At 40.5% G+C, this 27,899-nt stretch overlaps 1 protein-coding gene across 4 annotated transcripts in view; it reads left to right on the top strand.

Moving 5' to 3' along the window:
* The window catches only part of LOC139759046 (sushi domain-containing protein 4-like), a 130,366-nt gene that overhangs the window by 57,535 nt on the left and 44,932 nt on the right, over nt 1-27,899 (top strand). For all 4 annotated transcript variants that reach the window (XM_071680966.1, XM_071680982.1, XM_071680974.1 and 1 more), the window contains 2 exons: nt 15,572-15,692; nt 19,105-19,206. In XM_071680966.1, coding sequence (XP_071537067.1) covers nt 15,572-15,692; nt 19,105-19,206 — 223 coding nt within the window. The remainder of the gene's footprint in view (nt 1-15,571; nt 15,693-19,104; nt 19,207-27,899) is intronic.

Raw genomic sequence — 27,899 nt, 5'->3', positions numbered from 1 at the left:
TTCACCCCAACATTCTTCTTTTCTGAAAAACCTCTACATATCTTTGCCTTCGCCTCCACAAGATAATGGTCAGATATCCCCCCAGTTGCCCTCAGCACATTAACATCCAAAATTCTCTCTTTCGTGCGCCTATCAATTAACACGTAATCCAATAAACACTCTCTTGCCATCTCTCCTACTTACATTTGTATACTTATGTATATCTCTCTTTTTAAACCAGTATTCCCAATCACCAGACCTTTTCAGCACACAAGTCTACAAGCTCTTCACCATTTCCATTTACAACACTGAACACCCCATTTACACCAATTATACTCTCAACTGCTACATTACTCACCTTTGCATTCAAATCACCCATCACTATATCCTGATCTCAAGCACCAAAGCTGCTAACACCACTCACTCAGCTTCTCCCAAAACCCTTGCCTCTTATGATTTTTTTTTATCATGACCAGGTGCATATGCACCGATAATCATCCATCTCTCTCCATCCACTTTCAGTTTACCCATATCAATCTAGAGTTTACTTCCTTACACTTTATCACATACTCCCACAACAACTGCTTTAGGAGTAATGCTACTCCTTTCCTTTGCTCTTGTCCTCTCACCAACCCTTGACTTTACTCCCAAGGCATTCCCAAACCACACTTCCCCTTTACCCTTGAGCTTCATTTCACTCAGAGCCAGAACATCCAGGTTTCTTTCCACAAACATACTACCTATCTCTCTTTTTTCTCATCTTGGTTACATCCACACACATTTAGACACCCCAATCTGAGCCTTCGAGGAGGATGAGCACTCCCAGCATGACTTCTTCTGTTTCCCCTTTTAGAAAGTTAAAATACAAGGAGGGGAGGGTTTCTAGTCCCCCCCCTCTCCCATCCCCTTTAGTCGCCTTCTACCACACGCGGGGAATGCATGGGATGTATTTTTTCTCCCCTATCCCCAGGGATAGTCATAAATATACAAATTCTACTTTATGAAGCCACTTATTTGTTCAAAAATGCAACAATAATGATATGTAGTTTTCAGTCCTTGTGCCTGATTGGTCATATACATAGCAAGTAGGAGTGCATCATATCTCGATAACCAGAGCTGATAGAAAAAACTGATAGCATACTTAGAATCAGCAACCAAAATATACATAAAAAAGGCCTAATATCTCAGACACTAAATTCTGTGTAACCCTGTCATAAAACTTCGTTTGCTTCTCAAAAGCTAATTTCTCTTGTTCTTTTGCTCTACATTAGCCTCTTGCTTTTTTGACTTCTTTTTCCTTTCCCTCAGCTTCTCCTTCCACTTCCTTTTCCTTTATTTCATTCTGAATCCCATAACTTGTGGTGCCGTTTTCACCTCTAAATACTAGTATTCATAATTTGTTATGCTTGTCATTTAAGTTCTTCCATTTCAGTTTGTGAAATTTCTGAAGCTACATTGTGAGTCTGCATATAATAGACATGGTGCCAGTGGGAATAATGCCCTCATCACGTAAGGCCTCTACTGTGTTTTTGATGTCTGTCATATTAGTACATTGGCACTGATGTCAGAACAACAGGCTAATGTCAGCCACTCATCTATAGTCACACTGTGCAGTTGCAACACATCTGCTGAAAGGTTCACTGTATATGGATTGAAATTAAAGGTCATAGTTGACAATCATATATGAAAAGTGACACTGGGTTAAAGGGTATAATTTCACAAATTTCTTCACTGCTTAACCCTTTGATGAGTCAATTTCTATAATTTTCCATTTACAGTAAAGACAGATTTTCAAAAACGAAATTTTTTTTTCTTTTTCAGTTTGTTCTTATGATTAATTTGAACATAATTTTGTAAATAGAATTGTATACAACACAACCTAGTGAAACATCATCTAAGAAAATGCTCTATAGCGTTTACACACCTCTACCAGGTGTATGAGGTACTCTATGAGTATTTTAAGGAATACCAAGTGAGATTTGTTTTAATGGATACAAACTTGTTCACTGCTTTACCTCTACAAATAAAGTACTTTTTCCCCTTCTCTATATCTTAACAAGGGTTTCAGATATGAAATTAATAAAATTATTTTTTTCTGTTTTTTTTATTTTTGCTAGTCACCTGTCTCACGCGTTGCGATAGCCTATGAAACAACGCCCCCAAAGTTGTCCAACCTCACCCCTATCATACTCATGTATTTGCAGAATACTCAACACTATTTTTTTTTCTTTGCGCTTCCCCGCTTTCGAGTGCCAAGAAACAGACGAAGAAATGAACTTCACATGCCTTGATTCAATCACTGACAGCACGTCAACCCCGGTATACCACATCGCTCCAATTCACTCTATTCCTTGCCCTCCTTTCACCCTCCTGCATGCTCAGGCCCCGATCACACAAAATCTTTTTCACTCCATCTTTCCACCTCCAATTTGGTCTCCCTCTTCTCCTCGTTCCCTCCACCTCCGACACATATATCCTCTTGGTCAATCTTTCCTCACTCATTCTCTCCATGTGACCAAACCATTTCAAAACACCCTCTTCTGCTCTCTCAACCACGCTCTTTTTATTTCCACACATCTCTCTTACCCTTACGTTACTTACTCGATCAAACCACCTCACACCACACATTGTCCTCAAACATCTCATTTCCAGCACATCCATCCTCCTGCGCACAACTCTATCCATAGTCCACGCCTCGCAACCATACAACATTGTTGGAACCACTATTCCTTCAAACATACCCATTTTTGCTTTCCGAGATAATGTTCTCGACTTCCACACATTCTTCAAGGCCCCAGAATTTTCGCCCCTTCCCCCACCCTATGATCCACTTCCGCTTCCATGGTTCCATCCGCTGCCAGATCCACTCCCAGATATCTAAAACACTTCACTTCCTCCAGTTTTTCTCCATTCAAACTCACCTCCCAATTGAATTGACCCTCAACCCTACTGTACCTAATAACCTTGCTCTTATTCACATTTACTCTTAACTTTCTTCTTTCACACACTTTACCAAACTCAGTCACCAGCTTCTGCAGTTTCTCACATGAATCAGCCACCAGCGCTGTATCATCAGCGAACAACAACTGACTCACTTCCCAAGCTCTCTCATCCCCAACAGACTTCATACTTGCCCCTCTTTCCAAAACTCTTGCATTCACCTCCCTAACAACCCCATCCATAAACAAATTAAACAACCATGGAGACATCACACACCCCTGCCAGCAAACCTACATTCACTGAGAACCAATCACTTTCCTCTCTTCCTACACGTACACATGCCTTACATCCTCGATAAAAACTTTTCACTGCTTCTAACAACTTGCCTCCCACACCATATATTCTTAATACCTTCCACAGAGCATCTCTATCAACTCTATCATATGCCTTCTCCAGATCCATAAATGCTACATACAAATCCATTTGCTTTTCTAAGTATTTCTCACATACATTCTTCAAAGCAAACACCTGATCCACACATCCTCTACCACTTCTGAAACCACACTGCTCTTCCCCAATCTGATGCTCTGTACATACCTTCACCCTCTCAATCAATACCCTCCCATATAATTTGCCAGGAATACTCAAACTTTTTTTTTTTTTTTTTGCTTTGTCGCTGTCTCCCGCGTTTGCGAGGTAGCGCAAGGAAACAGACGAAAGAAATGGCCCAACCCACCCCCATACACATGCCTTGATTCAATGCACTGACAGCACGTCAACCCCGGTATACCACATCGCTCCAATTCACTCTATTCTTTGCCCTCCTTTCACCCTCCTGCATGTTCAGGCCCCGATCACACAAAATCTTTTTCACTCCATCTTTCCACCTCCAATTTGGTCTCCCTCTTCTCCTCGTTCCCTCCACCTCCGACACATATATCCTCTTGGTCAATCTTTCCTCACTCATTCTCTCCATGTGACCAAACCATTTCAAAACACCCTCTTCTGCTCTCTCAACCACGCTCTTTTTATTTCCACACATCTCTCTCACCCTTACGTTACTTACTCGATCAAACCACCTCACACCACACATTGTCCTCAAACATCTCATTTCCAGCACATCCATCCTCCTGCGCACAACTCTATCCATAGTCCACGCCTCGCAACCATACAACATTGTTGGAACCACTATTCCTTCAAACATACCCATTTTTGCTTTCCGAGATAATGTTCTCGACTTCCACACATTCTTCAAGGCTCCCAGAATTTTCACCCCCTCCCCCACCCTATGATCCACTTCCGCTTCCATGGTTCCATCCGCTGCCAGATCCACTCCCAGATATCTAAAACACTTCACTTCCTCCAGTTTTTCTCCATTCAAACTCACCTCCCAATTGAATTGACCCTCAACCCTACTGTACCTAATAACCTTGCTCTTATTCACATTTACTCTTAACTTTCTTCTTTCACACACTTTACCAAACTCAGTCACCAGCTTCTGCAGTTTCTCACATGAATCAGCCACCAGCGCTGTATCATCAGCGAACAACAACTGACTCACTTCCCAAGCTCTCTCATCCCCAACAGACTTCATACTTGCCCCTCTTTCCAAAACTCTTGCATTCACCTCCCTAACAACCCCATCCATAAACAAATTAAACAACCATGGAGACATCACACACCCCTGCCGCAAACCTACATTCACTGAGAACCAATCACTTTCCTCTCTTCCTACACGTACACATGCCTTACATCCTCGATAAAAACTTTTCACTGCTTCTAACAACTTGCCTCCCACACCATATATTCTTAATACCTTCCACAGAGCATCTCTATCAACTCTATCATATGCCTTCTCCAGATCCATAAATGCTACATACCTCTGTAATTTGAGCACTCACTCTTATCCCCTTTGCCTTTGTACAATGGCACTATGCACGCATTCCGCCAATCCTCAGGCACCTCACCATGAGTCATACATACATTAAATAACCTTACCAACCAGTCAACAATACAGTCACCCCCTTTTTTAATAACTTCCACTGCAATACCATCCAAACCTGCTGCCTTGCCGGCTTTCATCTTCCGCAAAGCTTTTACTACCTCTTCTCTGTTTACCAAATCATTTTCCCTAACCCTCGCACTTTGCACACCACCTCGACCAAAACACCCTATATCTGCCACTCTATCATCAAACACATTCAACAAACCTTCAAAATACTCACTCCATCTCCTTCTCACATCACCACTACTTGTTATCACCTCCCCATTTGCGCCCTTCACTGAAGTTCCCATTTGCTCCCTTGTCTTACGCACTTTATTTACCTCCTTCCAGAACATCTTTTTATTCTCCCTAAAATTTAATGATACTCTCTCACCCCAACTCTCATTTGCCCTTTTTTTCACCTCTTGCACCTTTCTCTTGACCTCCTGTCTCTTTCTTTTATACGTCTCCCACTCAATTTCATTTTTTCCCTGCAAAAATCGTCCAAATGCCTCTCTCTTCTCTTTCACTAATACTCTTACTTCTTCATCCCACCACTCACTACCCTTTCTAATCAACCCACCTCCCACTCTTCTCATGCCACAAGCATGTTTTGTGCAATCCATCACTGATTCCCTAAATACATCCCATTCCTCCCCCACTCCCCTTACTTCCATTGTTCTCACCTTTTTCCATTCTGTACTCAGTCTCTCCTGGTACTTCCTCACACAAGTCTCCTTCCCAAGCTCACTTACTCTCACCACCCTCTTCACCCCAACATTCACTCTTCTTTTCTGGAAACCCATACAAATCTTCACCTGAGCCTCCACAAGATAGTGATCAGACATCCCTCCAGTTGCACCTCTCAGCACATTAACATCCAAAAGTCTCTCTTTCGCGCGCCTGTCAATTAACACGTAATCCAATAACGCTCTCTGGCCATCTCTCCTACTTACATAAGTATACTTATGTATATCTCGCTTTTTAAACCAGGTATTCCCAATCATCAGTCCTTTTTCAGCACATAAATCTACAAGCTCTTCACCATTTCCATTTACAACACTGAACACCCCATGTATACCAATTATTCCCTCAACTGCCACATTACTCACCTTTGCATTCAAATCACCCAACACTATAACCCGGTCTCGTGCATCAAAACCACTAACACACTCATTCAGCTGCTCCCAAAACACTTGCCTCTCATGATCTTTCTTCTCATGCCCAGGTGCATATGCACCAATAATCACCCATCTCTCTCCATCAACTTTCAGTTTTACCCATATTAATCGAGAATTTACTTTCTTACATTCTATCACATACTTCCACAACTCCTGTTTCAGGAGTACTGCTACTCCTTCCCTTGCTCTTGTCCTCTCACTAACCCCTGACTTTACTCCCAAGACATTCCCAAACCACTCTTCCCCTTTACCCTTGAGCTTCGTTTCACTCAGAGCCAAAACATCCAGGTTCCTTTCCTCAAACATACTACCTATCTCTCCTTTTTTCACATCTTGGTTACATCCACACACATTTAGGCACCCCAATCTGAGCCTTCGAGGAGGATGAGCACTCCCCGCGTGACTCCTTCTTCTGTTTCCCATTTTAGAAAGTTAAAAAAAATACAAGGAGGGGAGGATTTCTGGCCCCCCGCTCCCATCCCCTCTAGTCGCTTTCTACGACACGCGAGGAATGCGTGGGAAGTATTCTTTCACCCCTATCCCCAGGGATAATATACATATATATATATATACACATACACACACATACACACACACACACACACACACATACACACACACACACATACATATATATACATGTGAAAAATGTAAGAAACAATTTAGAAAACTGAAACTTCTAGCTTGAAATGAAATGAAAAAATGAATGTCACATAATGGTTCAACCTCTGGCTATGGAAAAAGGAAATGTTTAATTTATTTACACAAACGTCAATAGTAGTTCTCATCAATTTAACCACTGTATCAATAATAGATATTTTACTTAAAATCCACAACTAACATTGTTTGCACCTCCTAGTCACAGGAACAGCTTGAAGGTTTTATCTTTGAATCATATGTACACCTTTTTACTCACACAAGACTTGTGTTTGAGCTTCTGAAATCTATTACAAATCTAAAACAAAACTATTACAAACAGTCTTGAAGTAAAGGACCTATTGGTCTCTTGGTGTTTGAGTTCCTTTGCATTCTTTATTATTTTTGTAAGTATTTTTGTCATGTACAAATATGATTAGTAATGGCTTTTATCAGTGATATATGTCACCTTGTAAGAGTGACTCAGCTTGAAAATTTGTTATATAACATGAGGACACAGATCTTTCACATGTGCCCTTGACATCTTCGCATATATTGACTGGCAGTTAGAAAAAGGTTGGCATGTAGTGTTTTGAAACAACTTGTGGAATCCCACTTCAGCACTGGGAAAATATTTACTCTACATCATACTTTTACTTGAACATTATTCATTTATTCTTACATCAGGACCCCTTTCTTAAAAGGGGGTCCTGGTGTTGCTCTAGGACACTTTTTCTATGAACTCCTGCATTTCCAAGGCTGTTATGCTTCCAGCAGCAGGGAACTGATGACTCCTTTATTGTGAAATGTTCTTCAACAAGAGTGTTCATCCATTTGTCAACAGACAATAATACTACCTTGCCAAAGATGATTTTCAATCATGGTTAACCATTAAGAGGCAGAGAGTAACAGCAATGATATATATATCATTTGGTCTCCCACTTCTCCTCGTTCCCTCCACCTCTGACGTATACATATCCTCTTTGTCAATCTTTCCTCATTCATTCTCTCCATGTGACCAAACCATTTCAAAACACCCTCTTCTGCTCTCTCAACCACACTCTTTTATTACCACACATCTCTCTAACCCTTTCATTACTTACTCGATCAAACCACCTCACACCACATATTGTCCTCAGACATCTCATTTCCAACACATCCACCCTCCTCCGCACAACTGTATCTGTAGCCCACGCCTCGCAACCATATAACATTGTTGGTACCACTATTCCTTCAAACATACCCATTTTTGCTTTCCGAGATAATATTCTCGCCTTCCACACATTTTTCAACACTCCCAGTACTTTTGCCCCCTCCCCCACCCTGTGACTCACTTCCGCTTCCATGGTTCCATCCACTGCCAAATCCACTCCCAGATATCTAAAACACTTCACTTCCTCCAGTTTTTCTCCATTCAAACTTACCTCCCAATTGACTTGTCCCTCAACCCTGCTGTACCTAATAACCTTACTCTCAGCTTTCTTCTTTCACACACTTTACCAAACTCAGTCACCAACTTCTGCAGAGTCTCACCCGAAACAGCCACCAGTGCTGTATCATCAGCGAACAACAACTGACTCACTTCCCAAGCCCTCTCATCCACAACAGACTGCATACTTGCCCCTCTTTCCAAAACTCTTGCATTCACCTCCCTAACAACCCCATCCATAAACAAATTAAACAGCCATGGAGACATCACGCACCTCTGCCGCAAACCGACATTCACTGAGAACCAATCACTTTCCTCTCTTCCTACTTGTACACATGCCATACATCCTCAATGAAAATGTTTCACTGCTTCTAATAACTTGCCTCACACACCATATATTCGTAATACCTTCCACAGAGCATCTCACTCATCTCTATTATATGCCTTCTCCAGATCCATAAATGCTACATACAAATCCTATTGCTTTTCTAAGTATTTCTCACATACATTCTTCAAAGCAAACACCTGATCCACACATCCTCCACCACTTCTGAAACCCTACTGCTCCTCCCCAATTTGATGCTCTGTACATGCTTTCACCCTTTCAATGAATACCCTCCCATGTAATTTCCCAGGAATACTCAACAAACTTATACCTCTGTAATTTGAGCACTCACCTTTAACCCCTTTACTTTTGTACAATGGCACCATGCATGCATTCCGCCAATCCTGAGGCACCTTACCATGAGTTATACATACATTGAATATCCTTACCAACCAGTCAACAATACAGTCGCCCCCTTTTTTAATAAATTCCACTGCAATACCATCCCAACCCGCTGCCTTTGCCAGCTTCATCTTCCGCAAAGCTTTTACCACCTCTTCTCTGTTTACCAAATCATTCTCCCTAACCCTCTCACTTTGCACACCACCTCGACCAAAACACCCTATATCTGCCACTCTATTATCAAACACATTCAACAAACCTTCAAAATACTCACTCCATCTCCTTCTCACATCACCACTACTTGTTATCACCTCCCCATTAACCCCCTTCACTGATGTTCCCATTTGTTCCCTTGTCTTACACACTTTATTTACCTCCTTCCAAAACATCTTTTTATTCTCCCTAAATTACTCCCATGTAACTCTTTATTTGTTCATTTTATTATACTTTGTCAGTCACTAAAAACAGGAACATTCTGAATTGTGATTGGAAAATTAGTTCCCAGACAAGTCTTTCTTTTCTTTTGATGGATTGATTATAGCAAAATATCATTGGCAAAGTACTATGATATATAGACTGGATGCAGAGGGTTGATGGGATAGGGAGCAGAAAATCTCACAGTTATAAAGATAGGACATAATTACAATGCTTAGATGATACATTCACAGAGTGAAGGATATAATTACAACACTTAGATAATACATTCACAGAAGTGAAGGATATAATTACAACACTTAGATAATACATTCATAGAAGGGAGAATATGCATTTAACACAAACTATGGCACTATACACACATGCAACCTGACATAAGTATGGTGAGTTTGAAACTCTAGGGAATTATATGATGCGGGTGAAGATGATAGGGTCTTACTACCCGAACCCGCAGCTTGGGCCTACTTCCTAGCTGGAACCTACTCTGAGCTAAATTAACAAGGCAGTGACCCATACTTACATAAACACTGAGCTACACCAGAAATAAGCCCACTTTTGCTATTACAGTGCCAGGTTTTTATGCTTCCCATTTGTATACCAACATACGTTGTGTTCCCATGTAACTCCCAGAAATGTAAATGGCTTTACACTTGCAGGTAGCACTCTAGGGAATGAAAACTAGTCAACAGTTTTAAGGGCATCTTTCACTGGGAGGTAAAACCTGAGGGAAGTTTAACAGTAAGGAGACTTGAGTAGGACACCACTGTAGTTATTAGGTGCCAGTCAAAGAGGTGAGGCAGGATGATCATATGGCCATGGGTGATGAGTTCATGCTTACATCCAGACACCGCTAGGTATGATATACATCTGGATTCAGAGATTGGCTGCAGTCCTTTGAGCCTAGTGAAGAAAGTAACAAAAGAAAATCTTGTATGAATTAAGTGCAAAAGCCACTTAACATGCATCATGCTTTTATGATACTTCATATTGTAGCAAATATAAAAACAACTACAAACCCAATTTTTAAAGGCAACTGATTATAGTTTTGTGTTATAAGCCTTTGTATAAATTCCTTGTACAACCTACCTTCCTTTAGCTTGATTTTTATCACAGTAAAACCATATAGGATATCTCTCTTCTGTCCCTGAGTTTGAATATGGATTCATATCTTGTTGTGACAAATTTTTCTTCTCATAATTCTCTTTGTTTTTATGCAGCCATCCAATTCCAATGTAAGCATGCAATTATTGTAAAACACTCATTCACAAAGTACCCTCGGATTTTAGTCTTTTATGTAATTTTTCCTTTCTTGTCTCGCAGTTCTAACTGTATTTGGCTTGAAAGACCCATTTTTATAGTTCTACCACTCATGAGCTTTTGCAGATGTTATATTTTATAGTTCTGTAATGTTTAACACATCATTGCTGCAGTTGGAGACAAATTTTTACACATATTGATAATTGCTTGGGAGCTTTTAAGTCCATTAAGCTTGATTAATATATTAATTTAACCTATTTAAAAATATTAGGAAATTACTTAGTGAGGTGACTCAAGATCTGCATTCAGGTAAGAGGCATGTCCATATGTCATTGCACACTGGTTGTTTTGAGTAACTCAATATTGAGTTGCAGTCATTGTGGTATGGTTTTTTTGAGTACAATAATTTATCCTTGAATTCAGTCATCCTAATATGGTTCATGTGATAGCAATGCTTTGCCATTAAGTCAAAAAAAGTTTGTTATGCATTTGGTTTGTACAGTACAGATGCTGGTTTAATGACCAGTTAGCAGTCAGCTCCCATTAGATTTAGCAAAATGGATACATGGAATCTTTTGTCATAATGATATATTGTTTGAACTTGTCCTATCTTTATAGAAACATATTTTTCCTGAGATGGATTCCAGCAGTTGAATCTCAATATTTATCAACTGTTCTTGAAATGAAAAGGAGATAGTCATTTGCATGTGTTGATCTTTTAGGGTATGAAAAATTATGATAGTAAGTTAAAAGAGAGGTGAAGAGGGTGAAGAGGGTAGTGAGAGTAAGTGAGCTTGGGAAGGAGACTTGTGTGAGGAAGTACCAGGAGAGACTGAGTACAGAATGGTAAAAGGTGAGAACAATGGAGGTAAGGGGAGTGAGGGAGGAATGGGACGTATTTAGGGAAGCAGTGATGGCTTGCACAAAAGATGCTTGTGGCATGAGAAGCATGGGAGGTGGGTTGATTAGAAAGGGTAGTGAGTGGTGGGATGAAGAAGTAAGATTATTAGTGAAAGAGAGGAGAGAGGCATTTGGACAATTTTTGCAGGAAAAAATGCAAATGAGTGGGAGATGTATAAAAGAAAGAGACAGGAGGTCAAGAGAAAGGTGCAAGAGGTGAAAAAGAGGGCAAATGAGAGTTGGGGTGAGAGAGTATCATTAATTTTTAGGTAGAATAAAAAGATGTTCTGGAAGGAGGTAAATAAAGTGCGTAAGACAAGGGAACAAATGGGAACTTCAGTGAAGAGGGCTAATGGGGAGGTGATAACAAGTAGTGGTGATGTGAGGAGATGGAGTGAGTATTTTGAAGGTTTGTTGAATGTGTTTGATGATAGAGTGGCAGATATAGGGTGTTTTGGTCGAGGTGGTGTGCAAAGTGAGGGGGTTAGAGAGAATGATTTGGTAAACAGAGAAGACGTAGTAAAAGCTTTGCGGAAGATGAAAGCCGGCAAGGCAGCAGGTTTGGATGGTATTGCAGTGGAATTTATTAAAAAAGGGGGTGACTGTATTGTTGACTGGTTGGTAAGGTTATTTAATGTATGTATGATTCATGGTGAGGTGCCTGAGGATTGGCGGAATGCATGCATAGTGCCATTGTACAAAGGCAAAGGGGATAAGAGTGAGTGCTCAAATTACAGAGGTATAAGTTTGTTGAGTATTCCTGGTAAATTATATGGGAGGGTATTGATTGAGAGGGTGAAGGCATGTACAGAGCATCAGATTGGGGAAGAGCAGTGTGGTTTCAGAAGTGGTAGATGATGTGTGGATCAGGTGTTTGCTTTGAAGAATGTATGTGAGAAATACTTAGAAAAGCAAATGGATTTGTATGTAGCATTTATGGATCTGGAGAAGGCATATGATAGAGTTGATGGAGATGCTCTGTGGAAGGTACTAAGAATATATGGTGTAGGAGGCAAGTTGTTAGAAGCAGTGAAAGGTTTTTATCGAGGATGTAAGGCATGTGTACGTGTAGGAAGAGAGGAAAGTGATTGGTTCTCAGTGAATGTAGGTTTGTGGCAGGGGTGTGTGATGTCTCCATGGTTGTGTAATTTGTTTATGGATGGGGTTGTTAGGGAGGTGAAGGCAAGAGTTTTGGAAAGAGGGGCAAGTATGCAGTCTGTTGGGGATGAGAGAACTTGGGAAGTGAGTCAGTTGTTGTTCGCTGATGATACAGCGCTGGTGGCTGATTCATGTGAGAAACTGCAGCTGGTGACTGAGTTTGGTAAAGTGTGTGAAAGAAGAAAGTTAAGAGTAAATGTGAATAAGAGCAAGGTTATTAGGTTCAGTAGGGTTGAGGGTCAAGTCAATTGGGAGGTAAGTTTGAATGGAGAAAAACTGGAGGAAGTAAAGTGTTTTAGATATCTGGGAGTGGATCTGGCAGCGGATGGAACCATGGAAGCAGAAGTGAATCATAGGGTGGGGGAGGGGGTGAAAATCCTGGGAGCCTTGAAGAATGTGTGGAAGTCGAGAACATTATCTCGGAAAGCAAAAATGGGTATGTTTGAAGGAATAGTGGTTCCAACAATGTTGTATGGTTGCGAGACATGGGCTATGGATAGTGTTGTGCGCAGGAGGGTGGATATGCTGGAAATGAGATGTTTGAGGACAATATGTGGTGTGAGGTGGTTTGATCGAGTAAGTAATGTAAGGGTAAGAGAGATGTGTGCAAATAAAAAGAGTGTGGTTGAGAGAGCAGAAGAGGGTGTTTTGAAATGGTTTGGGCACATGGAGAGAATGAGTGAGGAAAGATTGACGAAGAGGATATATGTGTCGGAGGTGGAGGGAACGAGGAGAAGTGGGAGACCAAATTGGAGGTGGAAAAATGGAGTGAAAAAGATTTTGAGTGATCGGAGCCTGAACATGCAGGAGGGTGAAAGGCGGGCAAGGAATAGAGTGAATTGGATCGATGTGGTATACCGGGGTCGATGTGCTGTCAGTGGATTGAATCAGGGCATGTGAAGCATCTGGGGTAAACAATGGAAAGTTCTGTGGGGCCTGGATGTGGAAAGGGAGCTGTGGTTTCGGGCATTACTGCATGACAGCTAGAGACTGAGTGTGAACGAATGGGGCCTTTGTTGTCTTTTCCTAGCGCTACCTCGCACACATGAAAGGGGGGGGGATGTTATTCCATGTGTGGCGAGGTGGCGATGGGAATGAATAAAGGCAGACAGTGTGAATTGCGTTCATGTGTATATATGTATATGTCTGTGTGTGTATATATATGTGTACATTGAGAAGTATGGGTATGTATATTTGCGTGTGTGGACGTGTATGTACATACATGTGTATGGGGGTGGGTTGGGCCATTTCTTTCATCTGTTTCCTTGCGCTACCTTGCAAACGCGGGAGACAGCGACAAAGCAATATAAAATAAATAATAAAATAAAGTTAAAACAAAATATTATGTACTGTGCATAATCATGAAAACCTGATGAAGATACCACTTACTCCAAAACAAAAAGGACTTTTAGTTTTTTGAGATTCCTATCTCTACCAAAATATGAATCCCATACCATCATAGTTTGGTTAGATAAAGCTCAGTTATCTGAGCAATGATAAAATCAGTAACATAATCAGAGTATGATACTTGAGCATGAGTGTAATTGCAATGTGCGATAATTAATTCCATTGCAAAGTTTAGAAATGTTGATGGTTATTGTATACAATTGAGTGTTATAAACATGGGTGTTCCCATACTTCATCTGCAAGTGATAATGCTATAAGTGAGAAGCCACCTTAGAAGAGACTATATCAATGTCAGCAGATGGAAAGGAGTGCAGCACCATCACAAGTCTTTCCTGCCTTAAAGTAACATATCTTACCATTCTCTTGCATGGGGCACAGCCTTAAAGCTACAAGAGCCCCATAAAATGGGTCCTGCATTTGCATAATTAACTAACTCTTACAAAAAAGTGGTAGACTGTTGCTAGAATCAAACACTTGATTGATGTCTGAATAACTTAAAGGGAGTCTGTTGAGTCATTTAGCTTGGTCAGATCTCAGTACTTGAAATTGATGCAAATAATGGTTTAAACCAAATGAGAAAAGAAAAACAGAAGGTATAAAGGAACTATGTTTTTTAAATGGAGGTTACAATGCTCCATTCACCATAGTAATGTTCTTTCTTTCAAACTATTCGCCATTTCCCGCATTAGCGAGGTAGCGTTAAGAACAGAGGACTGGGCCTTGAGGGAATACCCTCACCTGGCCCAATTCTCTGTTCCTTCTTTTGGAAAATTAAAAAAAAAAAAACGAGAGGGGAGGATTTCCAGCCCCCCGCTCCCTCCCCTTTTAGTCGCCTTCTACGACACGCAGGGAATACGTGGGAAGTATTCTTTCTCCCCTATCCCCAGGGATAGTAATGTATTACCCATAATTCAATAGAGGAGAGAATTTTATAAGCAAGAGGAAGCAGTCTTACTATTCTGCTACTGGCTTTCCCACTTAGGTGAAAAGAGACAATGTTATCTAAGTTTGAAGCTGAAATGGCAAAGTAAGCTGAAACAAGGGTGCAGATGGTGCCATATAGATTGTGAAACAGGTTTTATTGGGATTGTAAATATATATATAAAGCTCATTACTTTCTTTTTTAATTTTCCCATTTTCTTTCAAATTTCTCTTAGAAGCTACCATTATATGAGATTCAGTATCTGAGATTGTTGGACAAGCATAAACATGATTCTTGGTATTATTGTTTGGAAAAATATTAGTCTCCAAAGTGAATTTTTGCTATACTTGTGTGCATTATAATGCTGAGTTCAGACATAAGACGTCTTGGTAGGAGATGAGTTTATATATTTACATAATGATAAACTCAGATTATAATTGCTTTTGTTGGACTGTAATGAACAATAACAGGCTCTGAGGGTCCTTAACAAAGGAATGCACTGAGATTTAGGAGAGGGAATAAAATGTGTGAAAGATTCAGTATTTTCTTTCCAATTTGAATGTTTAGGGAATAGGACCAGGTATGCATTTTTTTATCTTTGACATTATTTTAACAGGTATATTACTCATGTGAGCCTGGGTATCGGCTAGTTGGTCCATCTGTGCTGACATGTGAAGACTCTGGCTGTTGGACCCCTAGAATGCCCCCTGTGTGTCAACTAACTCATCAATATGAAGGTAAGTAATTAGTATGTCTGCTTCTTTCTTATCAAGTAATGAATCAGGTGGTTTAAGGATTATGTTGACTAGGTTGAGATGGAGTTAAAGAAGAATGTCATTTGAACCACTTCTGGTTTCCACATGACATTTAGGAATTGAAAAAAATTCATATTTCCGTTTTTTTAGAAATTTTTGTTCCAAAAGTTACACTGTAACTAAAAATACTTGATTGTTACTGTATCATATTGTTAGGAATCTACTGTTTTATGATACTGAAATGTAGCTATTCACCATTAGCTGTTTTGATTGGTATAAATGATGCGTACCTCCATATTTTTATTGATCAAAATTTAAAAGAAAACATTTTCTTTACATTTAGAAGGAAAGTGTATTTTTCCCTTGAGTTCCTTTCAAACCATCATGACACTCATAAAAAGTATTTATTTCCATATGTATTTGGATGATTTAATTTTTCTCTATCCTTTATAGCTGAATATGTCAGTGAATTCTGATGAATTTGTTTCACAATTGGAAAAATTTCATAGAATAACATATACAACATACTTAAAAAGCAATGAAAGTCATTCACTGCTCTAGAAGAGGTTGTTGGTCATTACTACTGTATTCTTATTGTAAGGAAGTTTATAATATAAATGATTCTCAGGGAATAGGACATGTGTGCGTCTTCACTTTATCCCCTCATCTTGTAGCTTCCAAAATATTTATCCCCAAAAGTAGCATATGAATTTCCAACCCATATTTCACTCTGCATACAAAAGGAGCAGTCTTAGACCAAAGAAAAATAAGTATTTGAACACAAGGTGTTTTGAAGTCCATCAGCACAGTAAACTCCATTACTGACCTTGTGAACAAAATAAGTGGAAAAATCTTATAAACAGTCTTGACTGCAAAACAGACAGCAGAAAATTCTGCAGAGCCGTATTAAACATTTACAACCTGTAAAACAACCCTTCCCAACTCATTAAATCTGAGTGGAATCAGCCTCAAACACACAAAGCACATTAACAGGATAATTATCAAAAGCTTAGAAACTAAAGAATCGATCTTTAAATTCCACCTCTGTTCATGCCGCAATCAGTTTTTTCCGTAATGATAAGTGCCAAAATCTCCATTGCTACCAAACTAGATCACATCTCAAACTTCCATGTCAATCATGCTGGATACCAAAGCTGTAAATTCTCTCGCCGATATTTTTGGTTACTCATGTCCCCATAACAAGCTACCCATCATCTGGAAATCATTGTTGTATTAAAATCCAAGAAACCTTGAAACAGCCACTTATCACACAGACCCATTTCTTCCCAGTATGCCCATCCAAAATCCTTGAAGACATCCAACTTAGTTTCTCCAAACACAGTGTTCATCTCATGCATTCTCCAGCCAAGTTTCTCAATACATAGTGTCCAGTTTCACTCAGAAACAACCCTTTTTCACACAAGACTCTCCTTGATAAACTTAAGCAAAGCTTTCTACACTCTCCCACTGTGTGCTGATAAGTAAGACCCTGGATTCGTATTGCTCAACAGTAGGAAAACTGGCAGATGGATATCCTGTTCGGTCACTAAGCTGAAGTCAAAAACAGCTGCACTGCACCATCAACAAGCAGTTCCCGAATGTTCCAGGGATTTGGTCTTTCCCCTTCCCTCATCAACATTTTCCTCAACTACATGCTGCTTCCTTTCTTAAATTCTCTCCTTTTCTCATATGCAGATGACATAGCTATAGCCTCGCAACACCCCAAAATATCACATGCAGGAAACACAATTCAGTAGTACATTTGAGTCATAGAACAGTCTCTAACAAGACTGCTGGAAAGTTTTATTTGGCTAAAGTCTGGCATCAAATCTGTATGTAGCTCTCATTTGATGATCATAGTTTTCATGGAGCCCCACATTGCGACTTCTCTTGTCAGTCTAAGAATTTTCAGCTCTGTGGCTTGACCTTCAGATCTTGGTTTAGATTTTGATACCCAGATTTTAGCATTCTGTGTCAAGATTGGTTTCAGTACTCTTATGTATAGGAATACTTTAGATTTAGATTTTGATAGGAATATTTAGATATCTCAAATAAGGGTAAAGTATATCATGGTTCATATTGCTCATGGCAATCATGCTGCTAATCTCAGATTCTGTTAATTTCTCTTCATATATTCTTACTGAGATATTGAGAGTCTGGAACCCATTTTACCTGATGTTCCCTAAACCAGATGTTTTAATATCTTTTGTTTCAAGATAGGTGTCACCTTCTCAGGTTTATTGCTTTTCGTTTTCATGCTGTTTCATTTTAGTTCCATTTTTCATCTACTAATGACATTGTGTAGGCCCTGCCAACACAGTATTTTAATACTAACATTTTGCTCTTTTGATTGCCATTTCCCACATTATTGATAGGAACAGACAAAGAAATGGCTTCATTTGATCACAACCATTGTCAAGCTGTCACAGGTAATGCACTGAAACCACAACCAAGCTCCCAGACATTTCCATGGTTTTTCCCATCTGCTTCATATGCTCTGGTTCAGTCCATTGACAGCAAGTTGCCCCCTGTTTACTACATCACTCCAATACACACTGTCCGTTCTATGCCATATACCCTCCTACATGTTCATGCCCTGGGCATTCAAAACCTTATAAACTCCATCCTTCTAACTCCAGTTTGATCTCACCCTTCTTCTTGTCCCTTTCACTCTTGACACCTATATCCTGTTTGTCAAACTCTCCTTGCTCATTCTCTCCATTGTCCAAACCATGTCAGCATACCCTCCTTATCTCTCCCATTCATGCCTTTCTTAACACCAAACCTCTCTCTTACCCTATCGTTTCTTACTCAACAACGCCGCTTGCACCAAATAATAATTTCAAACATTTAATTTCCAAAACATTCACCTTCTTCCATATATTCTCATCCTTAGCCTATATCTAGCATCCATGTGACACCATTAGGATACTTTAACTTCAAGTATACCCATCTTTGCCCTTCATGTTAGTTACCTTTGTCTCCACACATTTCTCAATGCTCCCAGGACCTTTCCCCCCCATCTCTCATGCTTCCTTTTGTTGCCATATTCACTCTCAGGTATTAAAGCCCTTCACTTCCTCCAATTTTTTCCATTTAGATCTCTTTGCATTGCTAAACCTAATAACCTTGCTTTTTTCACAGTAACTTTGCTATTATTCGCATTTGCTGTCAGTTTTCTCCTTTTATCACTCATCCAAACTCAGATGCCAGCTTCTGCAGTTTCTCACTCGAATCTGCCAACAGTATTGTGTTATTTCCCTTTAATTTGCTATTTTAGAACATTTTCTCTGGTTATGATTTACTCACTCAGCCTTTTCATCTGTTAGCACAAGAATATGTCGGTGCACGAAATAGTGTGTTAAGTGTCACCATATTTGCATTCTCATTTCAGATGAGATCCAGAGTGAGAAATCTGTCCTTGACATGCACACCATCCTTGTGGCAACTACTGGCAGTGTCATTGGTATTCTGTTGATTGTCTTGGCTCTCATATGTGAGTAAATTTCTTTTGATTATTACTGTTTTCAGTGGTTGTATATGCCTCCAGTAGGTGGAATGTGTAGGATGTGATAGGTGAGAAAGAAAATTCATTGTGGAATAAAGTAATGTGGAGAACCATTATGAAGATTAGTTTTTATTGAGTAATGCTGTAGCATTTAGCAATGAGTTGTTAAGAAACAAACTCAGGAAGGAACATAATGCATAATTAAAGTCAAAAGGGTATAAGAAAATATGGATAAAAGACTGGATGAGGAAATGGAAAGGAAACCATATATGCAGCTCATTGTACAAAAAAAATACTTGAACTGTAACTATTTTAAGGTGGAGTACAGGAGTGAAGTGAACATGTGAATGGTTGAGTGTTATAAGAACATGTAAGAAAAATATTAAGGAATATGTCAAAGAATATTTAATGTATGTATGACTCATGGTGAGGTGCCTGAGGATTGGTGGAATGCATGCATAGTGCCATTGTACAAAGGTAAAGGGGATAAAGATGAGTGCTCAAATTACAGAGTTTGAATGGAGAAAAACTGGAGGAAGTGAAGTGTTTTAGATATCTGGGAGTGGATCTGGCAGCAGATGGAACCATGGAAGCGGAAGTGGATCATAGGATGGGGGAGGGGGCGAAAATTCTGGGAGCCTTGAAGAATGTGTGGAAGTCGAGAACATTATCTCGGAAAGCAAAAATGGGTATGTTTGAAGGAATAGTGGTTCCAACAATGTTGTATGGTTGCGAGGCGTGGACTATGTATAGAGTTGTGCGCAGGAGGATGGAGGTGCTGGAAATGAGATGTTTGAGGACAATGTGTGGTGTGATGTGGTTTGATCGAGTAAGTAACGTAAGGGTAAGAGAGATGTGTGGAAATAAAAAGAGCGTGGTTGAGAGAGCAGAAGAGGGTGTTTTGAAATGGTTTGGTCACATGGAGAGAATGAGTGAGGAAAGATTGACCAAGAGGATATATGTGTCGGAGGTGGAGGGAACGAGGAGAAGAGGGAGACCAAATTGGAGGTGGAAAGATGGAGTGAAAAAGATTTTGTGTGATCGGGGCCTGAACATGCAGGAAGGTGAAAGGCGTGCAAGGAATAGAGTGAATTGGAGCGATGTGGTATACCGGGGTTGACGTGCTGTCAGTGGATTGAATCAAGGCATGTGAAGCGTCTGGGGTAAACCATGGAAAGCTGTGTAGGTATGTATATTTGCATGTGTGGACGTATGTATATACATGTGTATGGGGGTGGGTTGGGCCATTTCTTTCATCTGTTATCTTGCGCTACCTTGCAAACGCAGGAGACAGCGACAAAGCAAAAAAAAAAAAAAAAAAAAAGTTTGTTCAGTATTCTTGGGAAATTATATGGGAGGGTATTGATTGAGATGGTGAAGGCATGTACAGAGCATCAGATTGGGGAAGAGCAGTGTGGTTTCAGAAGTGGTAGAGGATGTGTGGATCAGGTATTTGCTTTGAAGAATGTATGTGAGAAATACATAGAAAAGCAAATGGATTTGTATGTAGCATTTATGGATCTGGAGAAGGCATATGATAGAGTTGATAGAGATGCTCTGTGGAAGGTATTAAGAATATATAGTGTGGGAGGCAAGTTGTTAGAAGCAGTGAAAAGTTTTTATCGAGGATGTAAGGCATGTGTACAAGTAGGAAGAGAGGAAAGTGATTGGTTCTCAGTGAATGTCGGTTTGCGGCAGGGGTGCGTGATGTCTCCATGGTTGTTTAATTTGTTTATGGATGGGGTTGTTAGGGAGGTGAATGCAAGAGTTTGGGAGAGAGGGCAAGTATGCAGTCTGTTGTGGATGAGAGAGCTCGGGAAGTGAGTCAGTTGTTCGCTAATGATACAGTGCTGGTGGCTGATTCGGGTGAGAAACTGCAGAAGCCGGTGACTGAGTTTGGTAAAGTGTGTGAAAGAAGAAAGCTGAGAGTAAATGTGAATAAGAGCAAGGTTATTAGGTACAGTAGAGTCGAGGGATAAGTCAATTAGGAGGTAAGTTTGAATGGAGAGAAACTGGAGGAAGTGAAGTGTTTTAGATATCTGGGAGTGGATTTGGCAGTGGATGGAACCATGGAAGCGGAAGTAAGTCACAGGGTGGGGTAGGGGTTGGAAGTTCTGGGAACGTTGAAAAGTGTGTGGAAGGCGAGAACATTATCTCAGAAAGCAAAAATGGGTATGTTTGAAGGAATAGTAGTTCCAACAATATTATATGGTTGTGAGGCATGGGCTATAGATAGAGTAGTGCAGAGGAGGGTGGATGTGTTGGAAATGAGATGTTTGAGGACAATATATGGTGTGAGGTGGTTTGATCGAGTAAGTAATGAAAGGGTAAGAGAGATATGTGGTAATAAAGAGAATGTGGTTGAGAGAGCAAAAGAGGGTGTTTTGAAATGGTTTGGTTACATGGAGAGAATGAGTGAGGGAAGATTGACAAAGAGGATATATGTGTCAGAGGTGGAGGGAATGAGGAGAAGTGAGAGACCACATTGGAGGTGGAAAGATGGAGTGAAAAAGATTTTGAGTGATCGGGGCCTGAACATGCAGGAGGGTGAAAGGTGTGCAAGGAATAGAATGAATTAGAATGATGTGGTATACCGGGGTCGACGTGCTGTCAATGGATTGAACCAGGGCATGTGAAGCATCTGGGGTAAACCATGGAAAGTTTTGTGGGGCCTGGATGTGGAAAGGAAGCTGTGGTTTCAGTGCATTATACGTGACAGCTAGAGACTGACTGTGAACAAATGTGGCCTTTGTTGTCTTTTCCTAGCGCTACCTTGCACACATGCAGGGGGAGGGGGTTATCATTTCATGTGTGGCGGGTTGGCGACAGGAATGAATAAAGGCAGCAAGTATGAATTATGTACATGTGTATATATGTATGTGTCTGTGTATGTATATATATATATATATACATTGGAATGTATAGGTATGTATATGTGCATGTGTGGACATGTATGTATATACATGTGTATGTGGGTGGGTTGAGCCTTTCTTTCGTCTGTTTCCTTGCGCTACCTCGCAAACGCGGGAGACAGCCACAGAGTATAATAAATGAATATAAATATATGTCAAAGAATCATTGAACATAAGGGGCATTGATGGAGGATAGTGAATACAAGACAGTGCTCATAATAGGACTTTGAGGAATTCACCACACTGAACATATCTTCTTTCTAAATTCACATGTGTGACATCTTTGAACAGGGAGGCAAGAAACAGGTTAAATTCAATAGTACTGAAGTACAGTATCTGCCAGTATCTCATTCTAACTGTAACTCATTTTCAGAAAACCACAGTTCATCCTACAAATAGAATCACCTTTCACTATCTAGAAACCTCACTTAATTAGTTATTCTTCTTTTGAGCAGATTTATTCACAGGGGGTTAATATACCTCAGTTTGGGGTTCTGTTTACATATTTTTGGTGGCTTTTCCTCCACCTCTCTGTTAGCCATTGTGGGATCACAATCTTTCCATCTCAGTCATTCTTTAGGCATCATCTTTTTCTAACCATGCCTCACTCTATACCGTGATGTTTCTGCCCTTTCCCAGTTCTGCATATATTATTTTGGCCACTACCCCTATGAGCAATGTGCATCCTTTCCACCAAGTCTTGGACCCTAGTTATACATCTGACTGCTGCTTCCCATAGTTTCTGTGTAGAGATTCTCCACACAAAGCTGAACCATTATGATACTTAGCTCTTTCCTTTGACAGCTCATCAGGGGAATTCTTTTCCTTGTTTAATCTTTCCTTCTTTGTGTAACCTTTTTACATCTAGGAGTTATGTATACAAACACCTAAGGAGCTCTGATTAATTTCTTCTCTCTTTTTCTTACTCTGTTCTCATTTCATCTTAGATGGTTATGAATTAGGGCATGTTTTGCCCATGTGGTGTCATGCACTATGAAAATGAAACAAGATACAGAAAATGAAGTATGACAGCGTTTGCTAAGTGAGAAATGTTGTTTTCCATATGACAAGGTAGCACCAGAAATTGCCTCACTTGGTCACATCTACATCTTGTCATGCATATTGCACTAAAACTAGAGCCTTCTTTCCTGAGCCAAACACCATAGACCTTCTGTGCTTTTTCCTGACCACTTTGTATGCCTTAGTTCAACCCATTAACAGCACGTCACCCCGTGCATACCATATTGTTCCTAATCACTGTCTGTCTGTCTTGTGCATGCCTCACACCTTTAAAGCATGTCTCACTCCATCTTTTCATTTCCGGTTTGGTCTGCCCTTCTCTTCCTCCCTTCCACCTATGACACAAACACCCTCAGAGTCACCCTTTTGTGACTCATCCTTACCATGTGTCCAAACCATTTCAACACCTAGCTTTCCCAAAAATATTCTTACTTCCTCATCTTTCTTTTACCTCATTATTTCTTACTCGATCAACCCTCCCCAGCATTCCCTTTCCAACACATCCACTCTCTTCCATACTTTTTAATCAAAGGCCCATGCCTTGCATCCACACAGCACCATTAGGATGACTATGCCATCAAACATATCCATCTTTTCCCTTAAAGACAGAGATCTCTTTTTCCACATACTCCTTAATTCACCCAGGACCTTAGCCCCTTCACCCACCCTATTGCTAACTTTAATGTCCATTACCACATTCACTCCCAGGTATCTGTAAAAACCACTTCCACCAGGATCTCTCCATTCAAATTTGCATTCTAATGGATTTGTCTTTCTACCCTACTAAGGTTTATAATCTTATCTTTATCAGCATTATCTCTCAGCTTTCCGTTTCCCATACTCTCCCTAACTCAGACACCAGCTTCAGCAGTTTCTCACTCAAGTTTACCACCAGAGCAGTGTCTTCAGCAAACACCAACTGGCTTTTCTCTCAGCCCCCATGACCTCCCTTCTTTCCAAGACCTTCACATTTACTTCCCTCACCTTCCCAACTATTAATAGAATAAACAGATATGTTGACATCACATGCCCATGTTGTAGACCCTTCTTCACCTGGACCAACTTCCCCTTCTCTATTTGTGCTTGCACACATGCCTTACCCCTCTTGATAAAGATTCCTCCCTGCTTCTAGTAGCTTTTAATCCCACATCATATATTTGTAACACCTTCCACAGAGCATCTCTATCACACCTTTTAAATTCTTTCTCCAGATCCATAAATACCACAAACAAATCCTTCTCTTTCTCTAAATATTTTCACGCAATCATCAAAGCAAACACCTGATCCACACAACTTTTCCCACTCTTGAAACAACAGTCTTCCTCCTCAGTCTAATGTTCTTTACATGCCATCACTTTCTTAGTCACCACCCTCCCATATAGCTCTCTAGATGCACTCAATGAACTTATACCTTTGTAATTTGAGCATTCACTTTCGTCCCCCTTACATTTACATGTAGCACTATTCAGGCAACTCACCTGGAGCTATTCACCCTCTTTCTTGAGAAATTCAACTACAATCCTATCCACTCTAGTAGCTTTGCCACCATTCAACTTATGGAAGGCATTCATCACTTTTTTCCTTTTCATCATACTACTTGTCATGATTTTTTTGCTTTATATACTTCTGCATCCCATGTACCCCCATCTGCCACCCTATCATCTAAAACATTCAACAGTCCTAGTAATCACTCCATCTTTTTTTTTTTTTCACCCTTTCCGTTCCTGTTACTACCTCCCCATCTGCCCCTTTCACTGATGCTTCCATTCATTCTCTTGTTCTCTCTGCTTTATTCACCCCCTTCCAAAACATTTTTGTATTTTCCCTGAAGTTTGCTAACACTCTCTCACCCCAGTTTTCATTTGCCCTTTCTTTCAGCCCCAGCTCCTTCCCTTTTACTTTCTATCACTCCTTTATATGCTTTTCTCATTGAATCACACTACTCCCCTGCAGGTAATGCCTAAACACCTCTCTTTTTTCTTATACTAAAAACTTATCTAACTCATCCATCCATTTGCTTCCCTTTCTCACAAACACTGCAAACTTCTCTAAATAGCTCTCATTCTTCTCTGACTCCCTTGGTTTCATTCACTGTCACTGTATGCCACTTTTCACCCAATATCACCTGGTATCTCCTTACTCAACCCTTTTTTTTTTTTTCAAGTTCACTCACTTTCATCATATCTTCCATATTTCTTCTATTCCTAAAGCCAGTACATACTTTCATTCTCACCTCCTCCAAGAAGGGCTCAGACATTTCACCAGATGCCCTTCTCAGCACACTTACATCAATATGTCTTTCTTTAGAACCCCTATCAATCATAATATAATCCAGTACAGTAATTCTTGCTTGCCATCAAGCACACTCACCCACATATACATATGTTTTTATACCTTAAAACAGGTATTCCCAATCATTTGCCCTTTTCCAGCACACATCTCCACAAGCTGTTCACAATTTTCATTCAGACTTGGTACCCCATGACCACCAGTTATGCCCTCAACTGCCACATCACCCACATTGCATTTTGATCACCCAACACTATTAGTCAATTCTTCATTCCAAAATTGCTGAGACACACTCGGTCATCTTGCACCCAAAACACATGTATCTTCCTTACTTCTTTTCCTACCAGATGCATAAGCACTAACATCACCCACCTTCTGTAACCCATTTTCATTTTCACCCACATCAGTATAGGGCTCACTTCCACATGCTCCTTTACACATTCCCACGACTCCTTTAACAGGAGTGCCACCCTCTCCTTTGTTCTATCCCTTATGATAACCCCAGACTACCCTAGTACATTGCCAAACCATTCCTTCCCCTTCCCTGTGAGATTTGTTTCATTAAGAGCCAGAAAATCCAGTTTTATCTCCCAAAGCATGGTGCCTAAGGGTCCCTTCTTTTCATCTGGATTACATTGACACACATTCAGACATCCTAGCCAGATTCTTCAAGAGAATGAGCACTCCCTGCGTGGCTCCCTCTGTCTTTTAGAAATGAAGATACAAGAAGGGGAGGGTTTCCAAGCCCTTGCTCTTGCCCCTTTAAGTAACCTTTTATAACAACACTGGAAATATGAGAGTAATAATCTTTCTCAAGCGGAAACAGCATTGCTACCCCCTGCTTCAGCAAGGTAGCTCCAGGAAAACAGACAAAAGAGGATACAATCATTCACACTCAGTATCTCTAGTTGTCATGTGTAATGCACCGAAACCACAGCCCCCTATTCACATCCAGGATCCACAGACCTTTCCATGGCTTACCCCAGATGTTTCACATGCCCTGGTTCAGTCTATTGTCCATTGTCCAAGATTGGACAATTGCATGTTTACCAAAAGGCATCCTAGCTATGTCTCTTCGTTGTTTATCAACTGACTATTATATTTCTCTCTTATGTCTCCCCTGATGATGTGATTATTACACGAAAGTGCACTTGGGAACTTATCATGTTTCATTTTCCCCGTGGACTCATAGGAATGTACATGCATGTGTATATATGTATATGTCTGTATATGTGTATATGTTGACATATATATTTTTTTTTTTTTTTTTTATACTTTGTCGCTGTCTCCCGCGTTTGCGAGGTAGCGCAAGGAAACAGACGAAAGAAATGGCCCAACCCCCCCCCCCCCCATACACATGTATATACATACGTCCACACACGCAAATATACATACCTACACAGCTTTCCATGGTTTACCCCAGACGCTTCACATGCCTTGATTCAATCCACTGACAGCACGTCAACCCCGGTATACCACATCGCTCCAATTCACTCTATTCCTTGCCCTCCTTTCACCCTCCTGCATGTTCAGGCCCCGATCACACAAAATCTTTTTCACTCCATCTTTCCACCTCCAATTTGGTCTCCCTCTTCTCCTTGCTCCCTCCACCTCCGACACATATATCCTCTTGGTCAATCTTTCCTCACTCATCCTCTCCATGTGCCCAAACCACTTCAAAACACCCTCTTCTGCTCTCTCAACCACGCTCTTTTTATTTCCACACATCTCTCTTACCCTTACGTTACTCACTCGATCAAACCACCTCACACCACACATTGTCCTCAAACATCTCATTTCCAGCACATCCATCCTCCTGCGCACAACTCTATCCATAGCCCACGCCTCGCAACCATACAACATTGTTGGAACCACTATTCCTTCAAACATACCCATTTTTGCTTTCCGAGATAATGTTCTCGACTTCCACACATTCTTCAAGGCCCCCAGAATTTTCGCCCCCTCCCCCACCCTATGATCCACTTCTGCTTCCATGGTTCCATCCGCTGCCAGATCCACTCCCAGATATCTAAAACACTTCACTTCCTCCAGTTTTTCTCCATTCAAACTCACCTCCCAATTGACTTGACCCTCAACCCTACTGTACCTAATAACCTTGCTCTTATTCACATTTACTCTTAACTTTCTTCTTCCACACACTTTACCAAACTCAGTCACCAGCTTCTGCAGTTTCTCACATGAATCAGCCACCAGCGCTGTATCATCAGCGAACAACAACTGACTCACTTCCCAAGCTCTCTCATCCCCAACAGACTTCATACTTGCCCCTCTTTCCAAAACTCTTGCATTTACCTCCCTAACAACCCCATCCATAAACAAATTAAACAACCATGGAGACATCACACACCCATGCCGCAAACCTACATTTACTGAGAACCAATCACTTTCCTCTCTTCCTACACGTACACATGCCTTACGTCCTCGATAAAAACTTTTCAC

This window comes from Panulirus ornatus, chromosome 2 (genome assembly GCF_036320965.1).
Source record: "Panulirus ornatus isolate Po-2019 chromosome 2, ASM3632096v1, whole genome shotgun sequence".
Lineage (NCBI taxonomy): Eukaryota > Metazoa > Arthropoda > Malacostraca > Decapoda > Palinuridae > Panulirus > Panulirus ornatus.
Note: the sequence above shows the minus strand (reverse complement) of the source record. Positions and strands in the feature narration are given on the sequence as shown.